The sequence below is a fragment of the Ursus arctos genome, chromosome X (genome assembly GCF_023065955.2).
Source record: "Ursus arctos isolate Adak ecotype North America chromosome X, UrsArc2.0, whole genome shotgun sequence".
Taxonomy (NCBI): Eukaryota; Metazoa; Chordata; class Mammalia; order Carnivora; family Ursidae; genus Ursus; species Ursus arctos.
Window position 1 is genome coordinate 29,689,063 of NC_079873.1, and position 25,825 is coordinate 29,714,887.

A 25,825-nucleotide genomic window follows, 5' to 3' on the forward strand; every position below is an offset into this window, starting at 1 on the left:
GCCCTTTGCTTTTATGAGCCACTGATATTCACAAGTGCTAGACTAAAAAATAGTGGAAAGAATACAGTGCAACAGTTTCCTCTCCCTGAATCCTTTTCCAACACCTTTGGATTCTTAAAGTAAAATAAAATAAAATAAAACAAAGACTGGTTGTGCTTGAAGAATCTTCAAGGATTTGTTGATGTTGTTTTTCCACAGGTTAAGAACTAGCACCATAGTTATATAAAGACAGACATCCTGAACAATGTTTCTATAAGAAATTGAAAAAAAGAGAAACTGCCAAAAGGAAAATTTTAAACTCTGGATCGAATTTCAAATCCCCTTTAACATTAAAATAACCCACAAATGATGGGGGGGAGCAGAGAGCATTTGACATTATGACCTTGCCGCTGTGTCTTCCTGACACCTTTGGTGCCTTGTGACCGATATAAGTCCATAAGTCCTGAGGATTCAGATATTTCTTGATATCTGACTACACTGGGGACCACTTAGACAGATAAATATAAAATTTATAAACTAGGGAAATACAAAGCCCAAATAGTCTAAAACAAATAAAGACTGAAAGTTATTTACAAATGGTTCTAATAATGAATAGGACTTTGGGAGAGCATTTTAGAACAAATATTAATTAAAACACTTGTACTTTAAATGCCTGCCAGTGGAAAGAGGAATCCAGAATCATTCTCCAAGTGAAATAGAAGTTCCCACCTTTTTAAAATTATGATATTGATTTACTTCTCTCCCTTACTGCCAGATGCTATTGACATTGAAGTTGGCCAAATCTCCCCACATCAGTCATCTCAGTGGACTGTTCTAGAATTCAAGAACAACCCTTGCATATTACCTTTAGAAAACAGCAAATAAATTTAAAATATTGTACACTGAATATGTAGCCATAATGTGTACTGTTTATTCAACTTCTTGATGAATACCTTGCAAATGCCATGTATACATATTACAAAATCACTTTTACAAGATACACATCACAGCCAATTAACCTACCCTACCGTCCTGTGTTCTCCTCAATGCAATGCGACTGAAAATTGATTGATCATCTCTTGTCTATATAATAATCACTCCCTAGTATATGCATAGAAAGGTTCATTAGTGTCAGATCAAAATGCAAAGACCACCAGTACTGATAAAACAAGCAGAATTTATTGCTCTGCAGGCCTGTGTCCAGAGAACCAGGAATATCACTCAAGAGACAAGTTCACGGGGTCTCAGCAAGTTAAAAGGAAGACTGGATATTGCATAGGAAGAGAAAATTCTTCCCAAATTAAGGTTCTGAATGTTATAATTTGGATGAATAAGGAGAGAACTGTAAGGTCTCTTTGGGACTGGGTATTGCACTGGTTTACATCACAAAAGTGTGGGCAAAGAGATCATACATTCACATTAGAGAAGATCATCATTTTCCACTTGCAGAGCAGACAGCAAGTTCATGAGCCAGAACGTTGTTTCAATTGTCTCTGTATACCAACACCATACACCTTGTGTCATGCTGGGTACGTAAAGATTGTAAAAAATAATTTTTGAGTAAACAAATGCACACAGGCTATGCAGAATAATAAAACTGCCATAACATTGCATGATCCTCAGAAATCTTTGCCTCTATGAATGATTATTTCTCCGTTCAGCATAGTGCTGTGCTTTTCCATGTCAACGCTTTATCTCCAGGAGATTTTCTACTTTGCTATGGGTCTTTGCATGGTTTATAACTGATTCTTTGTCTTCAATTTATCTTCACACTCTGTTCTCTTTGGACCCATATATAAATCCAGTACAAAAAGGCCTTTTAAATGAAAATGATGTCAAATACGGAGAGAATGTCCCCCAAGGACATATCTTCTAGTCCACTGGATTAAGGCTGGAATTTCACTTTGTTTCCATCCCTTGTCTCAATCCCCACCTTGTTTCTGTTTTAGTCAAGATGTCAAGGCTTCTTCATCTTTCTCTCACATGTTCATACTGAAAATTAAATGCCCACTGTTCATCCTTTTCTCTCAGCAGTTTCTCTATCAAAAAGTTGCTACTGACAAAGACTTTTGGGGTACAAGGGCAAAATACATATACGACTGATGCTGTTTGGCTTAACAAGCATCTCTGATACATCAGTAATTCTTAACTAGGTCTCTAATAATCATATCACCCTTGTGTGCATGATAAGAAGTTCAGATGCCTCCCTCTTCTGAATGTGTGATCGCTTCTCTTAAAGCAGTATGGATGTGCTGGGAGTAAACCACAGTGTGGTATAAATGAACAATGAAAACTGGAAGATGATGTCAAAAGGAGAAATAAACTCAAGAGCCAGGTGGATTATCAAGGTGTCAGCTGGAAGAGGCTATTCAGAGCACAGAAAGGGAGAGGACTGACAGCAACAAAAGCATTAGAAAATCCAGACAAGAGTGCCTATTTGAATTCCTTGCACACACAAGTTTGGGAGTGGCTGGGAGTTGGATAAAAGAAGTCATTCTCAGAGAATTGCCTGAACCCTGAGGCAGAACGGGGGGGGGGGGGGGGGGGGAATCTCACTTCATCCTGTGATTGTAGCTCAAATGAGGAAAAGTGGGGTAAGACAGAGAATCAAACTAGGCAGGGCATTGTCCCTAGCTGTATTATGAGTGATGTTTTGATAAACATATTTAAATCTGTGGTAACGTCCCGGAAACTGCTTTTACTAGTCCCAACTGTATAGCAGGTAGAAAAAGCACTGAACTACTAATAAGGAGACATATTCCAAGACTGTCTCTCCTACTTGCTTAGGGCTTTTGATGCAAATGCTAAATCCACTTCAAATAAAAAGACAATTAATTAATGTTATGCATAAGGAATAACACTAGGTAATGTGGTGGATGCAAAGATGATTAAGTTCCTGTCTTCTAAGGGCTCAGAAATAAAGTGAGGGAAACATTCATTCCCAAGTGACAAGGAGGCATAGTGCCACAAGAACTACACTGGTATAAAGCACAGAAACAAAGAACTGGGAAAGAAGACGTTAATTCAGATGGAAAACACCTGACATCTAAAAAACTTTCTGCTGGAAGATTTTGAGCAGAGTTTCGAAAGATGGAACGTATGTTGCCAGGCAGGTGTGAGACAAGTGTCCTTTAGGCAAACTGAACTGCACAAGCAAAGGTACTGGGCGAGAGATTCACTCTGACCTAAGCTCTGGGTTTCAGGCAGATGAGGGCAAAACTGTGGTGATAAGATGGTGCTTGGAAGGCATGAAGACTGTTGAACGATTTGGATTTCAAGCTGAGGAAGAGACCATCTCCACTGCAAGGGATAAGAGAACCCCCACCAGTCTGTGAATGTGACTGACAGGAAGGAAAACAAACTGAGTGCACTGGAAGGTGACAAGGTACAGCAATCTAGGTATGCTGTGTCTTACCAGGGCAGGTGCAACGGGCCTAGAAAGGAAGGGATGGTTATACATTAACTCTATAGAGGGTGAATCTGCAAGATTTGGTTGGGGGGGTGGGGATCAGAAGGGAGAAACAAGTACTTTTTGGAGCACTTATTAAGTCTGTGGCTCTTAAACAGTCTGCGTGGGGCTTGCTTCCATCACTTGCCTCATGAATCACGTGGGATCGAGGAAGGGGCTCATGGTCGGGCTTCCTGCAGGCGTTCAGAACACAGCAGGAACCACGGTCCCATTAACGCTCTCAGGTACTTTTCACCTGCCTTTCCTAATCCCCTCCCCCATCCCCCGTCCCAGTCATGGCGGCCCCACCTCAACACTCTGGGCGCCGCAGGAAAGAAATGGGTTCCTCCAGCAGCGTGGCGCGCAGCCGGGGAAGCCGGGCACCTTTCCCCATTAGGAGAGGGCCCCGCGCCCAGCCGCCTGGCCGGAGTGATGGCGGGGGCACAGTGCCTCTTACCCTCTCACTGCGTCCGAAGTCGTTCCTGTTGTGCTCCCGCGGAGTGAGTAATCTCCCCTCAGGTCCTCAGGAGACCAGGACTTGCACGAGGGCTGAGTCCTCCGTGGCTGTGTCCCAAGTCAGCACGCCCCGGGCGTTCCCTCGCCACAGCCAGCGGAGGCCGAGGCGCTTCACAGGCTCCTGCTGGTCCCGGCGCCGAGGCACGGCCAGACCCGCGTGCATGGAACCGGGGGGCACAGGCCGGGGAGACGATCCCGCCCACCGGGGCCCTGGCTTGCACAGTTCTAACTCTCACAACTTGCACAGAGGCGCTTCTGTTCACCCGTGGATGCGGAATTTTAGTTGTTATAACGACGGACAAAAAATGAGGGACGAGCTATGCCGCCGCTATGCTGTCCAACTCCACGGTTCCTGGTTTTATTTATATTTTTTTTATTGGGGCTTGACCTTTCTTTAAAGAATGGAATAAGTAGTGTGAAAGGATTTCTATCTAAAATGGAACCCGGGGATACGAAATGGAGACTCTCACGCATGCACCCTCCCAAGAACAGAATTCGAGACCTGAGAGACTGATTTCCCTAAATGCCTGATTTACAGAAGACCCGGACTTAGCTCCTGACCAATGAGCATCCCGCAACAATCTCTCCCCATCCTCGAGCCAATGAACTTACTGCTTGGACTCTGGCTGAACTCCGGCCTTTGCGCTACTTGCCGGTAAATACAACCTCCGCAAACCCTTGCTGAGCTCGCTTGGAGCTAGCTACAGCGCACCTTTCCTGGGTTGCAGTTCTTCGGCAATTTCCATATAAACTCAGTTTCTGGTAATTGGAGCTTGCCTCAGTTTAGCTCTTTTATTTAGGTTGGCAGTACCTTACATTCCCTTGATCAAAGTTATTTTTTAAAGCAGTGGCATCTGTTTAAAGTAAAAAAAAAAAAAGTCAATTTCAAGATTTTTGTAGGAAATGCCAGGAAAAAAAATAATGTTCTCTTTGTGTGTTACTCATGTTCTGTTGTTGTTGTTGCTGTTGTAAAATGTTTTTTACTTTCGGCATTTTATCGTGTTTTGACATCTTAAAAATCTTACGGGCCAGAAGAGTGACTCCCCCTCCCAGTGCTAGCCCTTTCTTAGAGATAGCAAAGCGCTCCCGCCAGGAGCATGTCTTCCATATACAAATCAAATAATCCGAAACCTATGGTCTCAACCACCTCCTTATCTGACTCTCACACACAAGCCAATATTTCTTCTGCCCTAAATCATCCCAGAGCCATGTAACAAATAACTAGAGATCACCCTCACAGCCCAGATCCTGCCATAATTATTCAAACTAGCCAATCCTAAACTGTTTTCTCTGCCTTGCCTTGCTTTTCCTGCAGAGACCCCAATAAAGGCTCTGGCCTTGACTTTTCTCTTGTTCCTGTCTTTTGTCACCTGACGAAAACCTGGAGCTGCTTCTGTGGCCCTGGATGGCATGCGGTGATACCCTCTCTGGAATTCGTGAGTATAATAATCTTTCTCCTTTCAAACCTTTCATTTACTCATGTGTCCACACTCACTTTACCATACCATATCCAACATTTACATTATTTTTTTTTTTAAGATTTATTTGTTTATTTTAGGGGGGTAGGGGGAGGGAGAAGGAGAGAGAATCTCAAGCAGACTCCGCCCTGAGCACAGAGCCTAGCCCGGGATCCATCCCACAACCCTGAGATCCTGACCTGAGCCAAAAATCAAGAGCCGGCAGCGAAACTGATTAAACTACCCAGGGCCCCACCAACACTGACATCCTTAAAACATTTTACTTGTCTACTTGAAACTAAGAGGATGGAATAGGTGTAGTAAAATGCCCCAAGAAGGAGGAAACTGGAGCTGCTGGGCAATGGTGGGTAACATTCAAATGGAGCTTACACATGGCAAGCAAGCGATGAAAAGAAACTCAGTCTTGATGACTTTGTTTTTATTGTAAATCTAACCATAGCTTAAGCTACTTCTTGTGTTTACAGTAACATGAGCTAAAAATACACTTTGTTAATTAATCCAGTCCAATTTGGGTCTGTTGCCAACTGCAACAGAAACTAACTTACCTCATTCCAAAATTAATACCAGTATATGAATGTGATGATCCTAAATTATTCAGTTATCTGAGTAGAAATTAAGTGGAAACCAAGAGGAACTGATGTTTTGGCCTTGGAATTGGGTAAGGTTTTTTAGAATAGTAGTAAAACAGTAGGTTAACATGTTGCGGGCACCTTGGAAAATGCTGTCTTTTTTTTTTTTTTAATCAATTTCACCTATACCATGTACAACAAAGATTCAAGCTATGACATCTAGGCATGCATATATATATCTATATATAGATATATATATACACCAATGTAAATCTTTAGTTGTCACTTGTTGTTTGAACCCAAGCCACCAGATATATTCCTCTGAATGCCTCACCAGAAATAAAGTGAACATACTCTAGATAAACAAAAACAAAATCATTACCTGCTTCTCTGTTTCTGATCTTTATTAATGGTACGAGCACTTTACAACGCTCGTGGCTCAAAAATGTAGAGACAAGTTTGACTGTGTTCCTTCCATCAGTGCATGTACACTTCTATCTCTTAATCACTACAGACTCTTCATTCCCAAGGCTCTCCCTGGTTGATGCCTCATTATCTATTGCTTCTAATTACCTATGAGATGAAATCTCTATCTCTATTAGGTGTCTCTTTCTTACATTGATAATACCCTCATGTCATAGACGTGTTAAACTTCCCTAATGCACAAATTGCTGAGCATGGAGCTGAAGGCAGGGCTGGATCTCACGACCCTGAGATCATGTTGTTCTTTTGTTGTTGTTGCTGTTGTAATAAGGAATTAATGCTCTCCTGTTCAAACATCTTTACTATCTCCCCACAGCCAACAACACCAAAAAAATCACATATGTACATTACAGTCTGCCAGTTGAGTTTATGCATAATATGTCTGCAACTGAACTAAATTGTCTCCTGCTGCTCCCAAATACAGATACCCAAAGAGAAGTATTCACATTTTGACACAATCACTGCATAATTTTCCTGCCTCTGTGTATGCTGTTTCTGACTCACACGTGTCCATTTTTATCACTCTCTTATCCTTCAATGTCTAGTTTGTGTTTTATCTCCTCCAGGAAGCCTATTCCATTTCTATCCCCACTATCAATGGCAATTTATACCTCTGTCAATGTTGGTTATCATATTCTCATTGAAACTAATGTATTTTATTACCCCTCAAACTATAAATATCTATAGCATAAGGACTGAAAGAACTATGCCTTCAGATCTGCTTCCCAACGGCAAGTTAATGCTTTAGAAACATTTTAGCAAGTAGTTTTCATATTGTATAGGCATATTTAAGTAAAGTAGGCTCTTTGTAATTTCAAAAATAAGTTAGGACTATAATCAGTTTCATTTGTGTGTGTGTGTATGTGTGTGTTTATATGCATGTGTGTCATAAACTGATTCTGAATGTCAGTTCCAAAAGTGAAGTTACATATACTGTTTTGAACAATAGAAATATTACTATATATATTACTGAGTGTATAGCAAATGCAATGTCAGGGAAGATAATGATTTTTGTCAAAGCTTCAGAATGAGAGTATTCAACAGAGGCTTCATTACACAGATGAGCCTTGAAAAATGAGTAGGCTTTAGATAGGCAGAGGGGAAATTGGAGAAAGAGAGGAGAGGCATGAGCAAAAATGCAGGAATGAAAATAAGTGACTCTGGGGTGCCTGGGTGGCCCAGTCAGTTGAGTGGCCGACTCTTGGTTTCAGCTTAGGTCATGATCTCAGGGTTGTGAGATGGAGTCCGCGATGGGCTCTGTCCTCAGCAGGTCATCTGCTTGAGATTCTCTCTCTCCCTTTCCCTTTGCTCCTCCTCTCTTTCTCTCAAAAATAAATAAATCTTTTAAAAAGCAAAAGGAAACAAATGACTGTGCTGATTTTGTAAAGGAATAGGAAGAACTTTGTCAGTTGCCAACAGAGACTGTGTGTGAAGGAGGAAGAGGAGTGGTAAATAATGCTGGATAATTAGTGTGAGGTCAAGTTTTAGAAGGCTCTGAAAAACAGTAGAGAGTTTTGGACTTGCTGTGAACAATGGGAGTGAACACAAGGACATTAGAGATTGTATGAATAAGATTTTTGTGGGAAGTATCATCGGGAAACAGGAAACAGTTTCTTATAATGGCCGCTGTAATGATAAGAAAACAACATTCCTCTGCATATCATAGTTGGAAAGTGTAACTACTTTTTTTTTCTAGAATAGTAACTAACATCAAAAGGATATACCCTAACCAGTTAAGAAAGCAGATATTAACACCTAGGAGAGGAAGGCATTACAGAAAAACCCTAAAGTCAGATTTCAGTATGGATCCAATATACTACTGATTTAAAAAGAAAATAAAAGAAAATCTTCCTGAAAACGTTTGCAAGACATTTGCTGGAGTAAAATGTGTTTCTCTATTTTGGAAGAGAATGAAGTCTTCTGCAAAACACTGAATCAAATGTGGGTAATGAGCAGATGGAATATGAAGAGAGGACAAAAGGGGGATAGGGTGCTCTAGCGATCACAGATGAGTAAACTCTTGCACAGCAATGATATCGCTACCACTGACAATAAACAGAATGCAACAGAGGACTGAAATGCCAGCCCTGTATTAACAGTACTTGTCAGACAGTTATAAAATAAGCTTAAGATATAAAACTAAACAAGATAAAAAGATATTTTAGTGCCTGTAGAATCAATGAGTGGGTTTGTTTATTTTTGCTTGGTAATTTGGGTTTGTTTTTTTTACTTGGTGGATTTTACATACATATTTTTAAATAAATATGTACATCTAAAGAATAAAATCAATGAATATTAAGATCATTATAGGGAACGGGATTCAAAGTTACTATTATAAGACAATTTTTAAAGAACAAAGAACATAATAATAAGGGTACGCTGTGTGCTTGTATTTAGGTCAACAATTTTATTTTCTAATTTATTATATAAAAGAGGGTAATGGCATAAAATGCCAGTAGTTAAAATTTTCTGAGGATATGTTCAAAAGTGACATCAATACTAAAGTCACTTCTGATACATTCTAATAGACAGAAGAGGAATCACAGTCTGAAAAACTGCAAGGGAATTTTGAGATCCTGATCTTTAAAGGATAAACATTGACATGAAATTCTACGGATTATCTACTTTTCAGCTGCTATGCACCAGGTCGCTGTGCATGTAAAGCATATTGCACAATCAATTTCACTGAAAATCCGATTTATCAATAGCCTTGCTTACTTGATTATTTTGACTGAAAATGAGTAGAAGCCATGATAATATGAAGAAAGATAATTTTTGACATTTGAAATAAATGTCAAAAGGCATGAATAGCTACAATCTCTCAGTTCACGTACTTTTTTTTTTCTTTCTGGATTCCGAAGTACAAGCTAAGATAATCAGTTCTGTGATTAAATTTTTTTGGTTCCTAGATATCAGACATCAGCATTTAAAAAGGCAGATCTAAAAGTGTTGAATCATTGATCTTTGACATGGCATTTTCTTTGTCCCAAGATAAAGACTATCTCTAATAGGGCTACTAAATTTTATTATTGTAAGGAATATCTCTGATATGCATTTCAGAAATCAGTATCAGCATATAAGAATAAAGGATAGGATACAGTTCCTAACCTAACATCTTATAAAGTATGTTTTGATAAATTACACTGGGGGAATGGATACATTCAGAAACAGTTACTGACATAAAACTAGTAGAAGCTTATATCTGAATAGGATAGTTGTGAGGAACATTGTGATGTGCACCCAGATACCTTTTCAATGTTGGACTTAATGCCCCAGTTGCTGAAAGTGCTGTGCAGAACATGCCTTTGGCTGTCAGTTCCTTACACAATTGCCTTAACTGCAGAGAGCCTTGTTCTCTAAGGTTGGATCCCTTTCCGGACATATCTACATCAAACATCAGGTCAATAGGGGTGTGTAAATTCCTGGCCGTGTCAGCCCTACTCTAGACAACTCTAAAGGTATATTCTAGCAGCATACGTACTCATGGCTTGGTCAAAGCTGTCTTTGGGGGGCGCCTGGGGAGCTCAGTCAGTTGAGCGTCCAACTCTTGGTTTCATCTCAGGTTATGATCTTGGGGTTGTGGGCTCGAGCCCCCCCCTCCAGCTCTGTGCTCTGCTGGAGTCTGCTTGTTCCTCTCCCTCTGCTCCCCCTGCTCATGCTCTCTCTTAAGTGCATGCTCTCTCTCTAAAGAGAATAAATGCAATCTTAAAAAAAAGAAAAGCTGTCTTTGGGACTGCTTTGCAGCCTAACTTCCATCTGCCCAGTCCTGCTTCATTCCCTTCCACGTGTGTTGGTCTAAAGGTATTCCTCATTAAACTCCTACCTGGTAAACTTCATCTCAGGGTCTGCTTTCCACAGAACTCATATCGCAGCAGTTGTCATTAAAAAAATCAATCTTATCTTCCTCAGGAGTTACCTTATTACCTTCATAACTCAAGTACAAACTGAAATACATTTTTCTTTCTTCCATATGTGAGAATAAAATTATTTGGTTAAAAGTTTAAGCCAGGGTTAAATTTAGAGTATGATTCATTGAAAACATCGAGATAAAAGAATAATCTAATGCTCTGGATGACTCATAATTTTAGCAGATATTTGAAAATGCTAAGAAATCACTTGTTGGAATGTATTTATTTTATTATGTGTTGAGATATACTACGCTGGTATAGTTATAAAAGTAATTGGCTTTGTGGAGAAGACATCAGCCTTAGAATTTATTAGCTTGTATATTAGTTTTCTATTGCTGTGTAACAACTCACCACAAATTTACCAGTTAAAACAACATATATATATATATATATTTATTTATTTATTTATTAGTTCACAGTTTTATGTAGGTCTGGTGTACAGATATATCTTAACTGGGTCCTCCGCTCAGGGTATCACAAGACTGAAATCAAAGTGTTGTCTGTAATGCAGTCTCATCTGGAAACACGACTAAGGAGGAATCCGTTTCCTAACCTAACTCAAGCTGTTGGCAAAATTTGGTTCCATGTGGTTGGAGGACAGAGTCCCCATTTTCTTGCTGTCACCCGGGGTTCACTCTCTGCTGCTAGAGATTGCCTTCAGCTCTTTGCCATATGGCCATCTCAGTAGTCAGCTCACAACATGGCATTTGCTTCTTTAAGACCAGCAGAAGAATCTCATTTAAGTCTCTCTTGCTCTGAATTCCTCTCTTCAGGAAAGATCTGAATCTTCTTTGAAAGGACTTTCTTGATTAAGTCAAGCTCAGCCAGGATAATCTCACTTTTGATTAACTCAAAGACAGTATATTGAGAACCTTGATTACATATGCAAAATCTCTTCACCTTTGTGATACCAGGTAATCAAGGAGAGAAATCTCATCATATTTACAAATCCTACACACACTCAAAAGGAAGGGATTATACAGAGCATGTACACATATGGGGAGGAGGGCAACTGCAGAGTCCGTATTAGAATTCTGCCTACCACATATGGGTTTTGTGTTTATAAACACCACATTTTCATATAAATTAAATAGCTTCACATTTCTACTTACTTCAATTCATGCTTTAAAGGTTTGCAAGATACTTGGCATACATTTTATCTGGTGTGTGTGTGTGTGTGTGTGTATCCAATGATAGAGAAAAAAAAAGTTGTGGGGGTGGTTAATGTCCTTTCAGTATCATTGAGTCACAGGTCCACCTAAAGGTTATTTAGGAGAGTAGACTGTGTTTGAGTTACTGTTTACTATTGATTAATGTTCCCAGACATGATGATGTTACATGTTAAATTGTGGATTTTCATTTGGTATAGGTGCAAATAATTGGTAGAAAGGATAACAGAAGTTACAGGTTATAACCTTGTAAGTCAATAACCAATTGTGTATATAATCCAGCAATTTTATACATTCCTTTTTATATTACTTCTGCATAGCTCCTCAATTTCACTTTTAAATTAATCTCACCATTGTATTGGCTCCCTCAATAATAAATTATTTAAATAAATATTTGACCTCACATATTTGTATGAAGTTCATCCCAATTACATGAGTTATTCAAATGGTTATATAATCCAACTATTTACCTGACACTGGATATTGTTACACTTTCGCTGCCAAAGCCAACCTAAGTTTGAACATTAGTAGTGGGGAAATCTCTATTTCCTGAGGCTTCCTTTCAATTTTAAGTTGACAGAAGGTCCTTCCTGTAATGAGGGATGATCACATACCGCGTTTTTCAAGCTATAGCTACCTATATGTAATATAAGATCACATGAATTCTGGCAGAATGTACTCAATGACTATTCTTAAATCAATGACTAAATTAATGAAATGAGAGAAAGAATGGTTAATTGAGGTGAAGATTGTTAAAGAACAATATAATATAGTAGTCTTGTAAAAATTTCATAAAAAGATAATTTAAAAGGCTAAAACTCAATTAGAAGTCTAGTTCAGTTGACTTACTTGGCAGTAAGCCACTTTCTGAAACTAGGTGTTCTATGAAAATGTCAACACAGGGGTCCCTGGGTGGCTCAGTCAGCATCTACCTTTGGCTCAGGTCATGATCTCAGGGTCTGGGATCTAGACCTGCGTAGTGCTCCCTGTTCAGCAGGGAGTCTGCTTCTCCCTCTCCCCCTGTCCCTTGCCCCCCACTCGTGTGCTTGCTCTCTCTCTCAAATAAATAAATAAAATCTTAAAAAAAAAAAAAAGAAAATGTCAACATAAATACATTCACAGTTATTTTATTGTTCCACAGATCCTTGAGTTGTTTTTTTCCCATTGTTTTTCTATTCTTCAAGTTATATAATTTCTATTATTGTCTTTAAATTCACCCTTTCCTCTGTCATCTTTATCTCTAATCTATTATTGAGCACATTCCGTGATTTTTTTTTTAATTTCACATTTTTCAGTTCTAAAATAGCCATGAAACTCTTTTTTAGAGTTTGAATTTTTCTACTGATAATGTCTGTCTTTATTTTCATCTCAAGTATGTTCACCGTTACCTCGTGGAACATTGAACATTCTTATAATAATCTGTTTCGAATCTTTGATAATTCCCGTGTTTGTGTCATCTCACAGCTGGCATCTGTCGATGGTCTTTCCCCTTAAATTTAATCAGATTTTCCTCGTCCTCTGCATGCCAAGTGTAGGAGCACTGACAGCACTGACTCCATCTTTGGTTCTGCATCTTGTTCATGGCCCTGCAATTTGTTTTAGGGGCTATTTGTTTTAGGCCCCATGGAAGTTGATGTATGCTCTGCCCAGAATGTGGTAAGGCTTGTTCTGATTTTCCCTAAGGTGGCGCACAGAAGGCTCTACATTACATAACTAGTAGAGATAACTGGCACACAATGTCACTTTAGATAACTACACTGTGACCTCCCCACCATGCCCCTCACTCTAAAAGCTGGGGATTAAGGGCTGCACTTGGCAAAGAATAGGGGCGGAGATTACCTGTTTTGATTAGATGGCCTGCCCAATTCCCCTTGTCAGTAAGTTACCCTGGGTAAAACTCTGTGTAAACTGTACGGAGTGGCTTGCTGAGTAGCTTGCTTCGTTTTTGGTCACAAAGGGCCTTCTTGGTCTGAAGGATACTTTACTGACCCCGCTCTGCCTTTTAACAATTGGTGAGCCAGCCAGGAAACTAAAAATGAAACAAGCATGGGTAAAGGAGCCCTCCTAGGGTAAGGCTCATTGTCCCTGGAAGGGAAGGAAGGCAGGTTGTTGCAGGGGAAATCCCAAGCTGGCCAGCTTCTGACACGTGGGGAGTTGAATGGGTTTTTTGAGTGTTTCAGACCAGTGTGCAAGTATGGGGAAAACCTGAAAACAGCCAAGATATCGTTAGATATTCCATGTGAAACTGGGGGAAAGGGAGATGGAGAAGGGAAAGTGAACAAACTATTGCGGTGGCTTGGCCATTGATCTGTGTGCTGCAAGACACTGGAAGGGGAATTGCGAACAGGGAGAGCACTGGAACAGACTCCAGAAGCGTTGGATTGTGAGAGGGGATTGTGGGAGCGTAATCGTTCTCTAACGTGAGCATTGTGTCCAGGAGAATCCAACAGCAGGAGGAAAACCTACAGTTTGTGGGATGTGGGATGGCAAAGACACACGTGTGCAGACTGCCATGTACTAGGGAGAGAGCTGTTCTATTTTGAGGGAGATGGGACCCTGGGGCATGGGATCCCTGGGATGGTGACTCCTCTGATGGAGAAGACATTGTCCTGGAGGAGGAGAATGACTTACTTATAGGCATGCTCTTTAGTTCGGACGAAGACCTAGACCACGTGTGAGCCTGTGGATGATAGAGAAGAGGTTTCCACTGGTCAGACAGAAAACGATTATGAGCGAGTATTCTGCCACCAAAGTGGTGGAACTAACCAGTCCCTTTGAGCAAAGGGGCCTAGAAGGAGTGGCAGCTTGGGTATCGTGACTGTAGGATGGTGGGGGGAGATGGTATTATTATATGAGTTTGAGATGTCAAAGATGGCCTCAGTTACTGCTTGACGTGCCTTGCGGCAGAGGTTCTATGCCACAGGCAAGGGTAAGAATCACTGGTACTTGGCTGTTTTGATTGGATAAATGTTAGCATTAGACTAATCTGGTCTGGCAGGGGGATGTTTCCTCCCTTCCACTGCACTGGACCTCTATGGAAGAACTATAGGAAATTACACGTGAACTGGGAATGAAGGCCATTTGCACTCAGCATTTGGGAGGCCCAGAGTAAGAATTCTCTTTTCTGGTATGAAAGACCGTATCTTACAGTGAGCCCCAGGGGCATGGTATGGGGCTTTAGTGTCTGTCCTCGCTCCTATGGTTAACTGGCCCACTGCTACAGTAGCAGCTATGGTGGCTGGCTCAAGTGAAACTGAATCTGTCATAATGGAAATAGATGGGTGGAAAAGCAAAGGATCCTGATGACAGTAAAATGGCAGAAAGGGGGCCTATCAAGGTCTCTCATAAACAGTTGTGGCAAGATCGAATACTAACCGGGACCTGAGAGAAAATACAGATGAACAACCCAATTTGGTCTTACTGAGAAAGTGTTGCCTAAGAGAAAGCAGTTCACTCCCTTGAAGGAAGGCTCAGGCAAGGTATGTCACCGAGTGCCCCTCTACTATTGGCGGAATTTCAGGGGTGGATATACCCCTTACTCCTTAAAGAGTAGGTGTTAGGCCAGTGTTGCACTTCAGTGCATGTAATAGGGTGCAAGCAGAGGCCCCTTGTTGAAGTAACCATTTATTGGTCTCGCACTAACAGACGGTACTAGCTCTACTAGACACTGAACACATGCTTCCTATGGAAACCCCTTGAAATTCTGGGAAGACATGAAGGATACTCATGGTTATGGGGAACAAATATCAACGTCAGACAAACTGCAGATCGGCAGGCTCCCTCCCTGCATATTTCCCCCATTCCTGAGTGTATTTTGGGCCTTCATATTTTACAGGATCTGGATCTAACTACAACAACAGCTGAATTCAGGTTGCATACCCGAGTAGTGGAGCCCATCATTTTGAGTCGTGCAGAGTGGGAACCTATACAGCTGTGGTTCCCCAGAGAGTAATAAACCTAAAACAATGTAAACTACCTGTGGGGCATAACAAGATTACCGCCACCTTTGGAGAATTAGAAAAGGCAGGGGTAACCGTGCCTGCTCCTTCAGTAGTCCAGTTTGGCCCATAAAGAAATATAATGGGACCTGGCTAGTGACAACAGATTATAGGGAACTCTAAAAAGTTACTCTGCCCATCCATGCCATGGTGCCCAGTATAGTCTTACTGTTAGAGACAATTCATGGTATCTATTAAGACATCATTATATACTGGACCTATCTAACACTTTCTTCAGCATTCTATCAGGTTGTGAATCCCAAGACCAGTTCGCCTTCACGAAGACCGTAGGACTTCTGGGCATTGCCCCAAAGGTATTTTCATAGTCCCACCATTGGTCACGGGATGGTAGTTAGAGATTTGGAAAAATGGATATTACCAGAGGAGATGGTGCTTCATCATTATATAGATGATGTTATGTTAACTTCTGATGATTCATCCTCCTTGTCCGAAGCAGTCACATGATTACCAGCATACTTAAAGGCATGAGGATGGGAGGTAAATACTGACAAGGTTCAAAGGCCTGCTTAATAACTATAGTTCCCGGGCATCACCTGGTTGGGTAAAACAAATGTGATGCTGGAGGCAGTCCCACAAGCTACAAGCCTTGCCAGTCCCTAAAATGGTGAAGAAATTACAGACTCTTGTATACTGGGTTCCAGGAGGCCTTTTATTCCCCATCTAAAGCAGACATTAAGACCTTTATATGCCTCGGTTAACAAGGGAAGCCGATGCGATTGGAGTGCTAACCAACCAGAGACTTTCTTAAAGGCTCGGGTGCTGTGGTCACAGGTCTTGTCAGGTTTGAAGCTTATCATTTGGCAGAGACTTGTTTTGCAACTGCCATAAAACCTTCCACCTGGTAAGACTTGAGTTCATTGGAAATTAGCTTGGAGAACAGCCCACCCCCCCTCACCTCCAGGTGGCTTGGTATCCTCATCCCTTTGGGCCAAGGACTCACCTCCAGTATTAAGAATAACCCCCCATTCTACATTAGTCAAGGCCCAACACACACACACACAAATATCTGCTTCTGAACCTCTGACACTTGGTACTGAGGTAGGGCTGTGAGTATGGGTGCCAACTGAGATGTCTGTGTACAATATAGACATACCCTCTAAGGCTATTACAGGGCAAAATATATTGTATTATCCCCCAGGGAAGACACCTAAGCTAGGGTAGTATTGGCTCACTCAGACTCCCTGTAAAACATTCGTCACCCCTAGCCTTGTATTGTTGTTCTTCCCTGCTGTTGCATCAGGAAGCCACTTATGTTGAAGTTCACAATAGCTGAGGAACCATAGTTCTAAGTATTTTCTTTGGTCTTATATTATTGCAGCTATGGCACAGGGATGCCAAGTCATTTGCTGATATGTGGCTCTAGGGTCATAGTGGAAGAATGACACGTAAAGGTGGTACAGGCCATAGAGGTCAGGGACGGAGTATAGGAGTGCTGACAACACTAACTCCATCTTTGACCTTCCATCTTGTTCATGCCCGCACAGTGACTTCCCTTGGGGCTACATGTTCCAGGCCCCACGGAGGCTAATACATACCATGACCAGAACGTGGGAAGGCTTGTTCTGATCTGCCCTAAAGTGGAGTGCAGAAGGCGCCAATTGGGGTGACCGTAGAGATCCTCCAGCGTGCAGAAGGCACCACTTTGGAGAACTACCCTGTGACCTCACCATCATGCACATCACTCTATAAAAGCTGGAGATTGAGGTCTGGACTTAAGAAGGTAGCAAATAGCCACATACCACTTAAGGGGTAGCAAATAGCTACATACCACCTGGGACATCAGTCTGCCCTGATTCCCCCAACAGTAAGTTACCCTGAATGAAACTCTGTGAATGGTATGGAGTGGCTTGCTTCATTTTTCATTCTAAAAATGCTTTCTCAGTCTGGAGTACATATTACTGACACTCCTACACCTCATAACACCATGTAAATTTGGACCGTGTCTTGTATATTGAGATTCTGTGACTTGATAATAATTTTTGAAGAATATTGCCTTTCTGTGTTTTTAGTTGGAAGTCAACCCAGTTAGTTTTAGAATACAAGTTTTGTGTCACCTTCTGTGTGCGATGCTCCCCATATCAGTTAAGTTTTTCAAGTTCTTTTATGCTTTTTGGGTCTGCCACATTGGCTACTTAGAGGCTAGTCCAATACTTAGGCAATTGTTGATACAGTAAACTTCTTGAAGCCTTTGCTATACTTCTATGGGTCTGTTCTGCTCATTAATAGCTTGAGAATCAGCCTGGAGTTTATGTAGCTTCATCTGTGGATTTAAGAACTGCTCTTCTCCAGATTCTTCTCTGGAACTTCTCCCACATACTCCAACTCTAAGCCCCCCACCCCCTTTTTAACTTCTCTGATTGGAAAATGAAATTCTCTTAGGGTTCTAGACTTTTACATTGTTGTGCAATTCCATGTGACTGAAGTCTCCTTTAGGGCAAAGTGGTGAGAAAAAATTTCCATTCAGGTTTTCATTTTCATCCTCAATCTACCTGCTCTACTTTACACTGGAGATTCCTCAAGTGGTTGCTTTTTCTGTCCAGTTTTTAGTTGTAATCAGTGGGATAAACAGACCAACTTGGCTGGCCTCCAGTGATTTTATTTATTTACTTATTTATTTAGGCCTCCAATTATTTTATTTATTTATTTATTTATTTATTTATTTATTTATTTATTTGGCCTCCAATGATTTTAAATGGGCAAAATACAATATGTTTCACATCTAACTCAAACTCAGTTTTAGAAAATGTAATGAAACCATACTGAGCTGGACACATAATTCTATTGCTATGTCAAATCCTCAATTTTTTTGTAATCATCAACTAATATGGTAAATATGGTGAACAGTTGACATATAAATAGTATTTTCTTCTCTTCCATTGTAATGTCTCTCTCCCTTTCCTTCCTTATTTACAGTTTTGTTCAGTCAAGCAAAAACATCTAAATGGGACAGGTTCTGTGGAAATTCTGTCATAGCAAATGAATGATGGAGAATGGATCACATTGAGTTTGAGACTGTGATTCTACTCTTAATACCATGACTATTTAAGGGACAGATCCTCTTCATTACAATTTTTAAAAAATATTTTATTTATTCATTTGAGAGAGAGAGGGCACAAGTAGGGTGGGGAAGGGAAGAAGAGGAGGGAGAAGCAGGCTCCCTGCTTAGCAGGGAGCCTGATGCAGGATTCAGTCCCAGGACACTGAGATCATGACCTGAGCTGAAGGTAGCCACTTAACTGACTGAGCCACCCAGGTGCCCCTCTTCATTGCAATTTAGAATGTCGTTTGCATATTGTTCAAGACTTGAGCACCCCCTTTTTACTAAATGTATTGAGTCTTAGGGATAGAAATGTAAAAATTTGCCAAAAAATGTTACATTGAGAGTTCTACAAATTTGATATTAAGCACTAAGAGGTATTCTGGAAGCATGTTAATTGGGAGAGATGATTGGAAACAGGTTAATTGGGAGAGATGATTTGTGAGTATACTTATATAGCAATTCTGATTTTTCTCCATAATTGCACAATAGTTAATATGGTGAGAGTTATAGTACACTTTACTGTGCATAGGTCAGAATTCTAGCATTTAGTTGAGAAACTACAGATGTGGCTATGAAGAATGTCTTTGTTCATGAAAAATATAAACTGACCTGAAGTTTCGGAGAATATTTTAATTAAACTTGAAATTCAGTTTGCATGCCAGGATCTATGTTGAATGAACTCCAGGATAAGCAACTCTACCCATAAACATGAAATGGGGCAAAGGAAGTTCAAAGACTCACTAATGGGAAGAGCAAGAGGAAGAAGTATAGGGATGATGAATCAAAAAAAAAAAATGTAGAGAGTTATAGTCTCATTTCAATACATCCATTCTATGTTTTGAACATGAGGAAATCTAAATTCTGATTTGGTAAAAAAAAAAATATATATATATATATATATATATATTCGCTATAGTTCACAGGGGCACTTGGAGACAGAGTTCAGCAAAATAGGGGTCAGCAGACTTTGTAAAAGGGCCAGATAATGTTTTAGGCTTTGTGGGCTGCATGGATTCTGCTACAGCTCTATCCCTGAGGTGCAAGAGCAGCTATAAACAATAGGTCAGTAGGTAAATACGGGTGGCTAAATTCCAGTAGAAACTTAGTAGCACTGGTAGCAGTCCAGATTTAGCACATGGGTTGTGGTTTGCTGAAACCTAGCCTACGGCACAAACCACTTGATTCCCCTTTGAATATCAACTCCATATCCGGGTGCCGGCAAAGGGGACTTTACTTTTATAGAAGAGTACAAGGGATTAAAATTTAATGTTAGGGGTGAGTTTTTCTGCTCTCTGCAACTTAAAGTACATTTAAAAATAAGATGGATTAATGGATAGATGAATGTGATAAGCAACTATGGTAAATGTTAATTATGAAATCTAGGTAACAGGTATATGTATATTCCCTGAGTAATTATTTGAATTTTTCTGCACTTGAAAATGTTAATGTAGAAATTTTTAATATGGGGCCAAATTCAAATTTCTTAAAATATGTAAGGTTATCTGTAAAAATTCTTACTAAAATTAATTTAGTGCAATAGTCTTATGACACATTAGAAATATGCAGCTTAAAATGAAATATTTTCAAGGAATTATATATGCATCAGTTATACCTAAATTAGCTACAGAATTTGTACACATTCTCCATACAACTTTTTATCACAGAGCTTAAAGCTGGTTGCTGGAGAAAGCATCAAACACTTAAGTTAAATGACATAAATTTGGTTACCGATCCATTTTGTAGGGTTTGTTTTATTCAGACAGTCGTATAAACATTCATTTTATCTAGGATTTGAAGGCAAGTCACATTGTGATTTTTATTCAAAGTTCTGTTAGGATTATGGGAAAAGGTGACATGACCCAGTACACATAAAATGAGAAGTCAAGACAACCCAACCTGTGAGTGGTTAACTGTAGTGTTCATATTTTTTTTTTTTCTTGAACTATATACAACTTTTTTCTCCATGGGGAAAGCTAAATGAAAATAGAAAATGGCTTCTTGCTGCTCTGTTGTAATAGTATTATGTTGTAATTTGAAAGTTATTACAGTTGTTCAGCTCTAATCCCATTAGAGGCAAATGTACATTACTAACCATTTTCAGCAAAACATTCTCTTTAATGATACCAACCATTAGAATCTACACAGATTTTTATAGCATTTGCCTTTAAGTATATGAATCTTAAAGAAGCTGTAATCAATGGATTATGTTAAATATTTTGATCAACCTGTCAAATATGAAGTTTACTAATGGTTCTTATTTTTATATCATGCCATCTCAGTCCATGAGGAAGAGAGCCATGGAGTAGCAAAATATATTAACCAACCAATCATGAAGGAAAGCCTTCCATCTCTACTCTTTGATGTGATGTTGACATCATTACTGACTGGTGTACTTTAATGCAAGTATGAGAAAGTAGTTCTAAAGTTATGTATACATGTAAAAATCACCCAGAGTTACAAGCTGTGTAAATAGTAAGAGTAGCAATCATTCTCAAAATTCCTGTGTATCTTAACACTACTAAAATCAGGCCAAAAGCATCTTCATTTTGCCTTGGATGCTCAGTTTCAGGGAGGAAGACCTTCCTCTGCCCTATGCTTCTTCTGGCTGGACTTAGAATCAAATGGACATGAGACAGATTAACAGGAAAAAATCAAATTTAATAGACCTACGTGTGGGGAATTCACAGAGAAGTTCCAAAGACAGTGAGGCAACATGAAGCTCACATGCGCTAAGAAGAGGGGTAGGACACAAAGGGGAGAAAGACCATTAACAAGAAGGCCAAAAGAGGGTTTTTTTTTTTTTTTTTCGTTTTTTTAAAGATTTCATTTATTTGACACAGAGAGAGTACAAGCAGGGGGAGCGGAAGGCAGAGGGAGAAGGGAGAGGGAGAAACAGACCCCCCCCCCCCCCCCCCCCGCTGAGCAGGGAGCCCAACGTGGGGCTCCATCCCAGGACTCTGGGATCATGACCTGAGCTGAAGGCAGACGCTTAACTGGCTGAACTACCCAGGCACCCCAGAAGAGATGTTTTCAGGGGTGCCTGGGTGGCTCAGTCAGTTGGGCCTCTGCCTTTGGCTCAGGTCATGATCTCAGGGATCTGGGATGGAGCCCCACACCAGGATCCCTGCTCAGGAGGGAGGTCTGCTTCTCCCTCTCCCTCTGCCCCTCCTCCCTGCTTGTGTTCTATCCCTCTCTCAAATAAATAAATAAATAAATAAATAAATAAATAAATAAATCTTTAAAAAAGAGAGAGAGAGATGTTTTCAAAAACAAAGCAGAGAAGGTTCTTAAGTGAAGGGGAGTCTCTGTTAATAGCTCTCTTTTCCTGGTACAGTCTCTCTTTTCCAAAGTAAATTTAGGCAATTGAGGGGGAGGCAGAGAGCTTTTTTACATCTGCTCGGTTTTGATTACTTTTAACTCAAAATAATCTTTCTGCCGAAGTATCCCACCTTGGGGCACCCTGCCCTAGGCCCCTACAGTTGTCAACACTTCACATTTGAATAAATAGCTCATGGTTTTCAGCCTTCTTTTCTTTTTTTTTAATGACAAGATAGCAAGTACAAAGAATAAATTGGCTGAAGTCATGTTCAGTCATAAACAGTTCAAGGAAATAAAAATTAGGAAACTAAGGGAATCAGGCCACTTTTAAACCATTGAGTTAATAAAGACCAGAGTTGCTTTTGATCAAAACCTAGTACAAATCAGTAATGCATGGTAAAAACAGATTTCCACTGCTGGGTATTCTTCTTTAAATGGTTACTTCGCCGCTTCATAATGAATAATAAGGCAAGTGTAGTTCAAGTGCACTTGGAAAAGTGTGCTCAATCACACTATCAGACCAAAGCTTTTAAATAACCAACAAGCAAAAAATCTGATTGCACATATGCTGCCATAAGCCCAGAACTATGCAGTTGGAAGGCATGCAAAAGAAGTTTAAAGACTGCCTGATTTTTGCCTCCTAGTTAAGAGAAATTGGAAGTGACAGCTTAAACACGACACTGTTTGTTGACACAACTGTAGTAGAATTTGTATTTAATATAGCCCCCCGATTAAATGGGCTCTTAAACACATGATACAAGTGATAACATTTCTGTTTAAAATTCTTTTAAAATTTTATTTTCTGTTTGAATGAAGTTATATTTCTAGTTGGTTCTCTCTTATAGTAATTGACTGGAATAAGCAGATATCAGGAGGCACCTGGGAGGGTGGGCCTATGGAACAAGATGGAACTCTTGCAGGTCCTGAAACGCGGGTTGCAGCAGGTCAGCGGCCACGGCGGCCTCCATGGCTATCTACGGGTTTTCTTCAGGGCAAATGATGTGAAGGTTGGTACCTTAGTGGGGGAAGACAAATATGGAAACAAATACTATGAAGACAACAAGCAGTTTTTTGGCCGTCACCGATGGGTTATATATACTACTGAAATGAATGGCAAAAACACATTTTGGGATGTGGATGGAAGCATGGTGCCCCCTGAATGGCATCGTTGGCTTCACCGTATGACCGATGATCCTCCAACAACAAAACCACCTGTTGCTCGTAAATTCATCTGGACGAACCATAAGTTAAATGTGAGTGGCACTCCAGAACAACATGTACCTTATTCTACCACTAGAAAGAAGATTCAAGAGTGGGTCCCACCTTCAACACCTTACAAGTAAAGACACTGGAAAACAGTTTGAACATGTGAAATGTGGGCTCTTCATGCAATTGCACTTTTACTGCTTACTGTTCACTTGATTAAAATTGTTTAAGCAATGTCAAAAGGGGGAAAAAAAAAGGAGACCAGGAGAGCACTGAAGCAGCCTTTAAACATTCACATCCATGTTATTTGCATGGTATATATGAAGCAATAGCAGCTCGTAGATCTAGCACACATTCTGGCCCTTGACCAACACTTATCTCTTATTTTAATGATAGCCATTCTGACCGGTGTGAGGTGATACTTCATTGTGATATTGATTTGCTGTTCCCTGATGATGAATGATGTTGAGCATCTTGTGTACCTGTTGGCCATCTATATGCCTTCCTTGGAAAAAAGCCCATTTAAGGTTTCTGTGCATTTGTTGGTGTTGGTTTACAGTGAAAGAGCTAGCACGCACGAGTACAGGGAAGGTACAGAGGGAGAGGGAGAGAGAATTTTAAGCAGGCTCCAAGCCCAGCGTGGAGCCCTGCGTAGGGCTCCATCTCACAACCCTGAGATCATGACCTGAGCAGAAATTAAGAGTCAGACACTTAACCAACCGACTGAGACACCCAGGCAACCCTTCTGCCTGTTTTTTTTTAAAATTGGATTGCTATTTTTTTGCTATGTGTTGCAGATGTTCCTTACCTACTTTGGATATTCACTCCCTTTCAGGCATACAGTTTGCAAATATTTTTTCCCAGTCTGTAGGTTTCCTTTTTATTTTGTTGATTCTTTCTTTTGCTGTGCAGAAGCATTTTAGTTTGACAAAGACCCTCTTGTAGATTTTTTACTTTTGTTGCTTATGCTTTGGGTGTCATATCCAAAAACTCATTACCAAGACCAGTATCCAGAAACTTTTTCCCTATGTTTTCTGTTAGGACTCTTATGGTTTCAGGTTTTTATGTTTAAGTCTTTAATTCAGTTAGAGTTAATTTTTGTGAGTGTTATAAGATGGAGATCCCTGTCATTCTTTTCCATGTGATTATCCAGTTTTCCCAACACCATTTATTTAAAAGACTATCCTTTACCCATAGAGTATTCTTGGCTTCCTTGTCCTATGTTGGTTAACCAAATATGCTCAGGTATATTTGGGGGCTCGAAATTCTGTTCCATTGGTCTACATGTGTGTTTGCTAGTTCTTTTGTCTGAAATTTCAAATTTGCTCTTGAATGCCTATAATGAATTTTTTATTTAGTTACTGTTTTTTTCAATTGTCCAATTTATTTGCTTTATCTCTTTATTTCCTCCATTGATGAAACATAGTCATCATACCTTCCTTTACTTCTATAATCACGATTTTCTTTAGTTCTTTGAACATATAATGGCTACTTCCAAGTCTTTATTAAATACAATATCTAGTTGCTCTCACAGATAGTTTATATTGCATACTTCCCCCTCCCCCCCACCATGAGTGAGTTATACTTTCCATTTTCTTTGCATTGACTTATGTTTTGTTGGAAACTTCAGGTAATACAGGCTTTGTTCAATGAGTGGGGTGTGGCAGAAAAGGGCCTCCACCTCTCTGTCACACATGCCCAGATCCTAGCTTCAGCTATAGGTGCCTGTGACCCGGATGACAGATGTCGAAATCCTGCCCCTCTTGGGAAGAAAACCTTTTCACTAGGAACTGGGGAGAGAGGGAATTCTGTTTCCTTCCCCGTAGCAATCTAGAGTGTAGTGTCCATCTCACTGAGCTTGACCAGGGGAGGGAGGACATGGATGTTGGTTCAAATACAGACTCTCATAATTCTTACCTTGTTTTAATAGATTTTTCTTGAATAAATGTTCATCTGAAGCATTCCTTTAGGTTGATTTTCAGAGACATTAAATGTTTGTCTTTTTAAGTAATTTTTACCACTTACAATGGCAAGTGAGTCTGTGGACCTCTTCGTACTGTCAGGCCAGATGTGGAACCTCCAGTCTTCATTTTCATGACCTGATTTAAGAATATATTTTACATCATGACCTGGTAAATACACACATGCATGTGCAATGTGCACACTTAATTGTAACCAGATTTTACAGAATGATACTTTTTCTTACAAAATGTGACTCATTCCACTATCTTCCTATTCTATTTTGCTTAATTAAAAAAAGTACTAGTTGGCAATATCTGGGTTGATTTTTCCATCCACTAATAGATTGTGACTAACAGATTAAAAAACACTGCTCAAGTTGATTTGCAGTCTTCATTCATTGGCCCACGCATTTGTTTTTTTATTAATTGAATCTGTAATTATTTAGCACATTAGTTCAATTTTCATTTTTGAAAGTACACATATGAGCAAAATATAATTGTTATTCAGAGGACCTTAAAATCTACTTGGGAAACATTAAATGTGAAAATGCTATTGACAACAGACCTAATATTGGACCGTGTTAAGTAGAGGAGTAATACAATCCTATCTATGTTTCAGGAAGTCAGACCTGGTGGTGGTGTAGAGGTTGGATGGTGGGTGATGGGGAGAAGCCAAAATCTGTTATATCAATTTGAAAGCTTTTGCATTAAGTCGGCAACACGGTGTGAAT

General features: G+C 40.0%; 1 protein-coding gene across 1 annotated transcript; it reads left to right on the top strand.

The window, feature by feature from the left end:
- Positions 1 to 22,808: 22,808 nt before the first annotated feature.
- Positions 22,809 to 23,364, top strand: LOC113265845 (NADH dehydrogenase [ubiquinone] 1 alpha subcomplex subunit 12-like). The gene has a single exon (XM_044389432.3). The coding sequence runs from the start codon at positions 22,833 to 22,835 to the stop codon at positions 23,268 to 23,270; it is 438 nt and encodes a 145-aa protein (XP_044245367.1). The 5' UTR covers positions 22,809 to 22,832; the 3' UTR covers positions 23,271 to 23,364.
- Positions 23,365 to 25,825: the final 2,461 nt, after the last annotated feature.

Bases quoted from the DNA above. Each gene is read 5' to 3' on its own strand.
- LOC113265845 (XM_044389432.3), top strand. From the start codon at position 22,833: ATGGAACTCTTGCAGGTCCTGAAACGCGGGTTGCAGCAGGTCAGCGGC.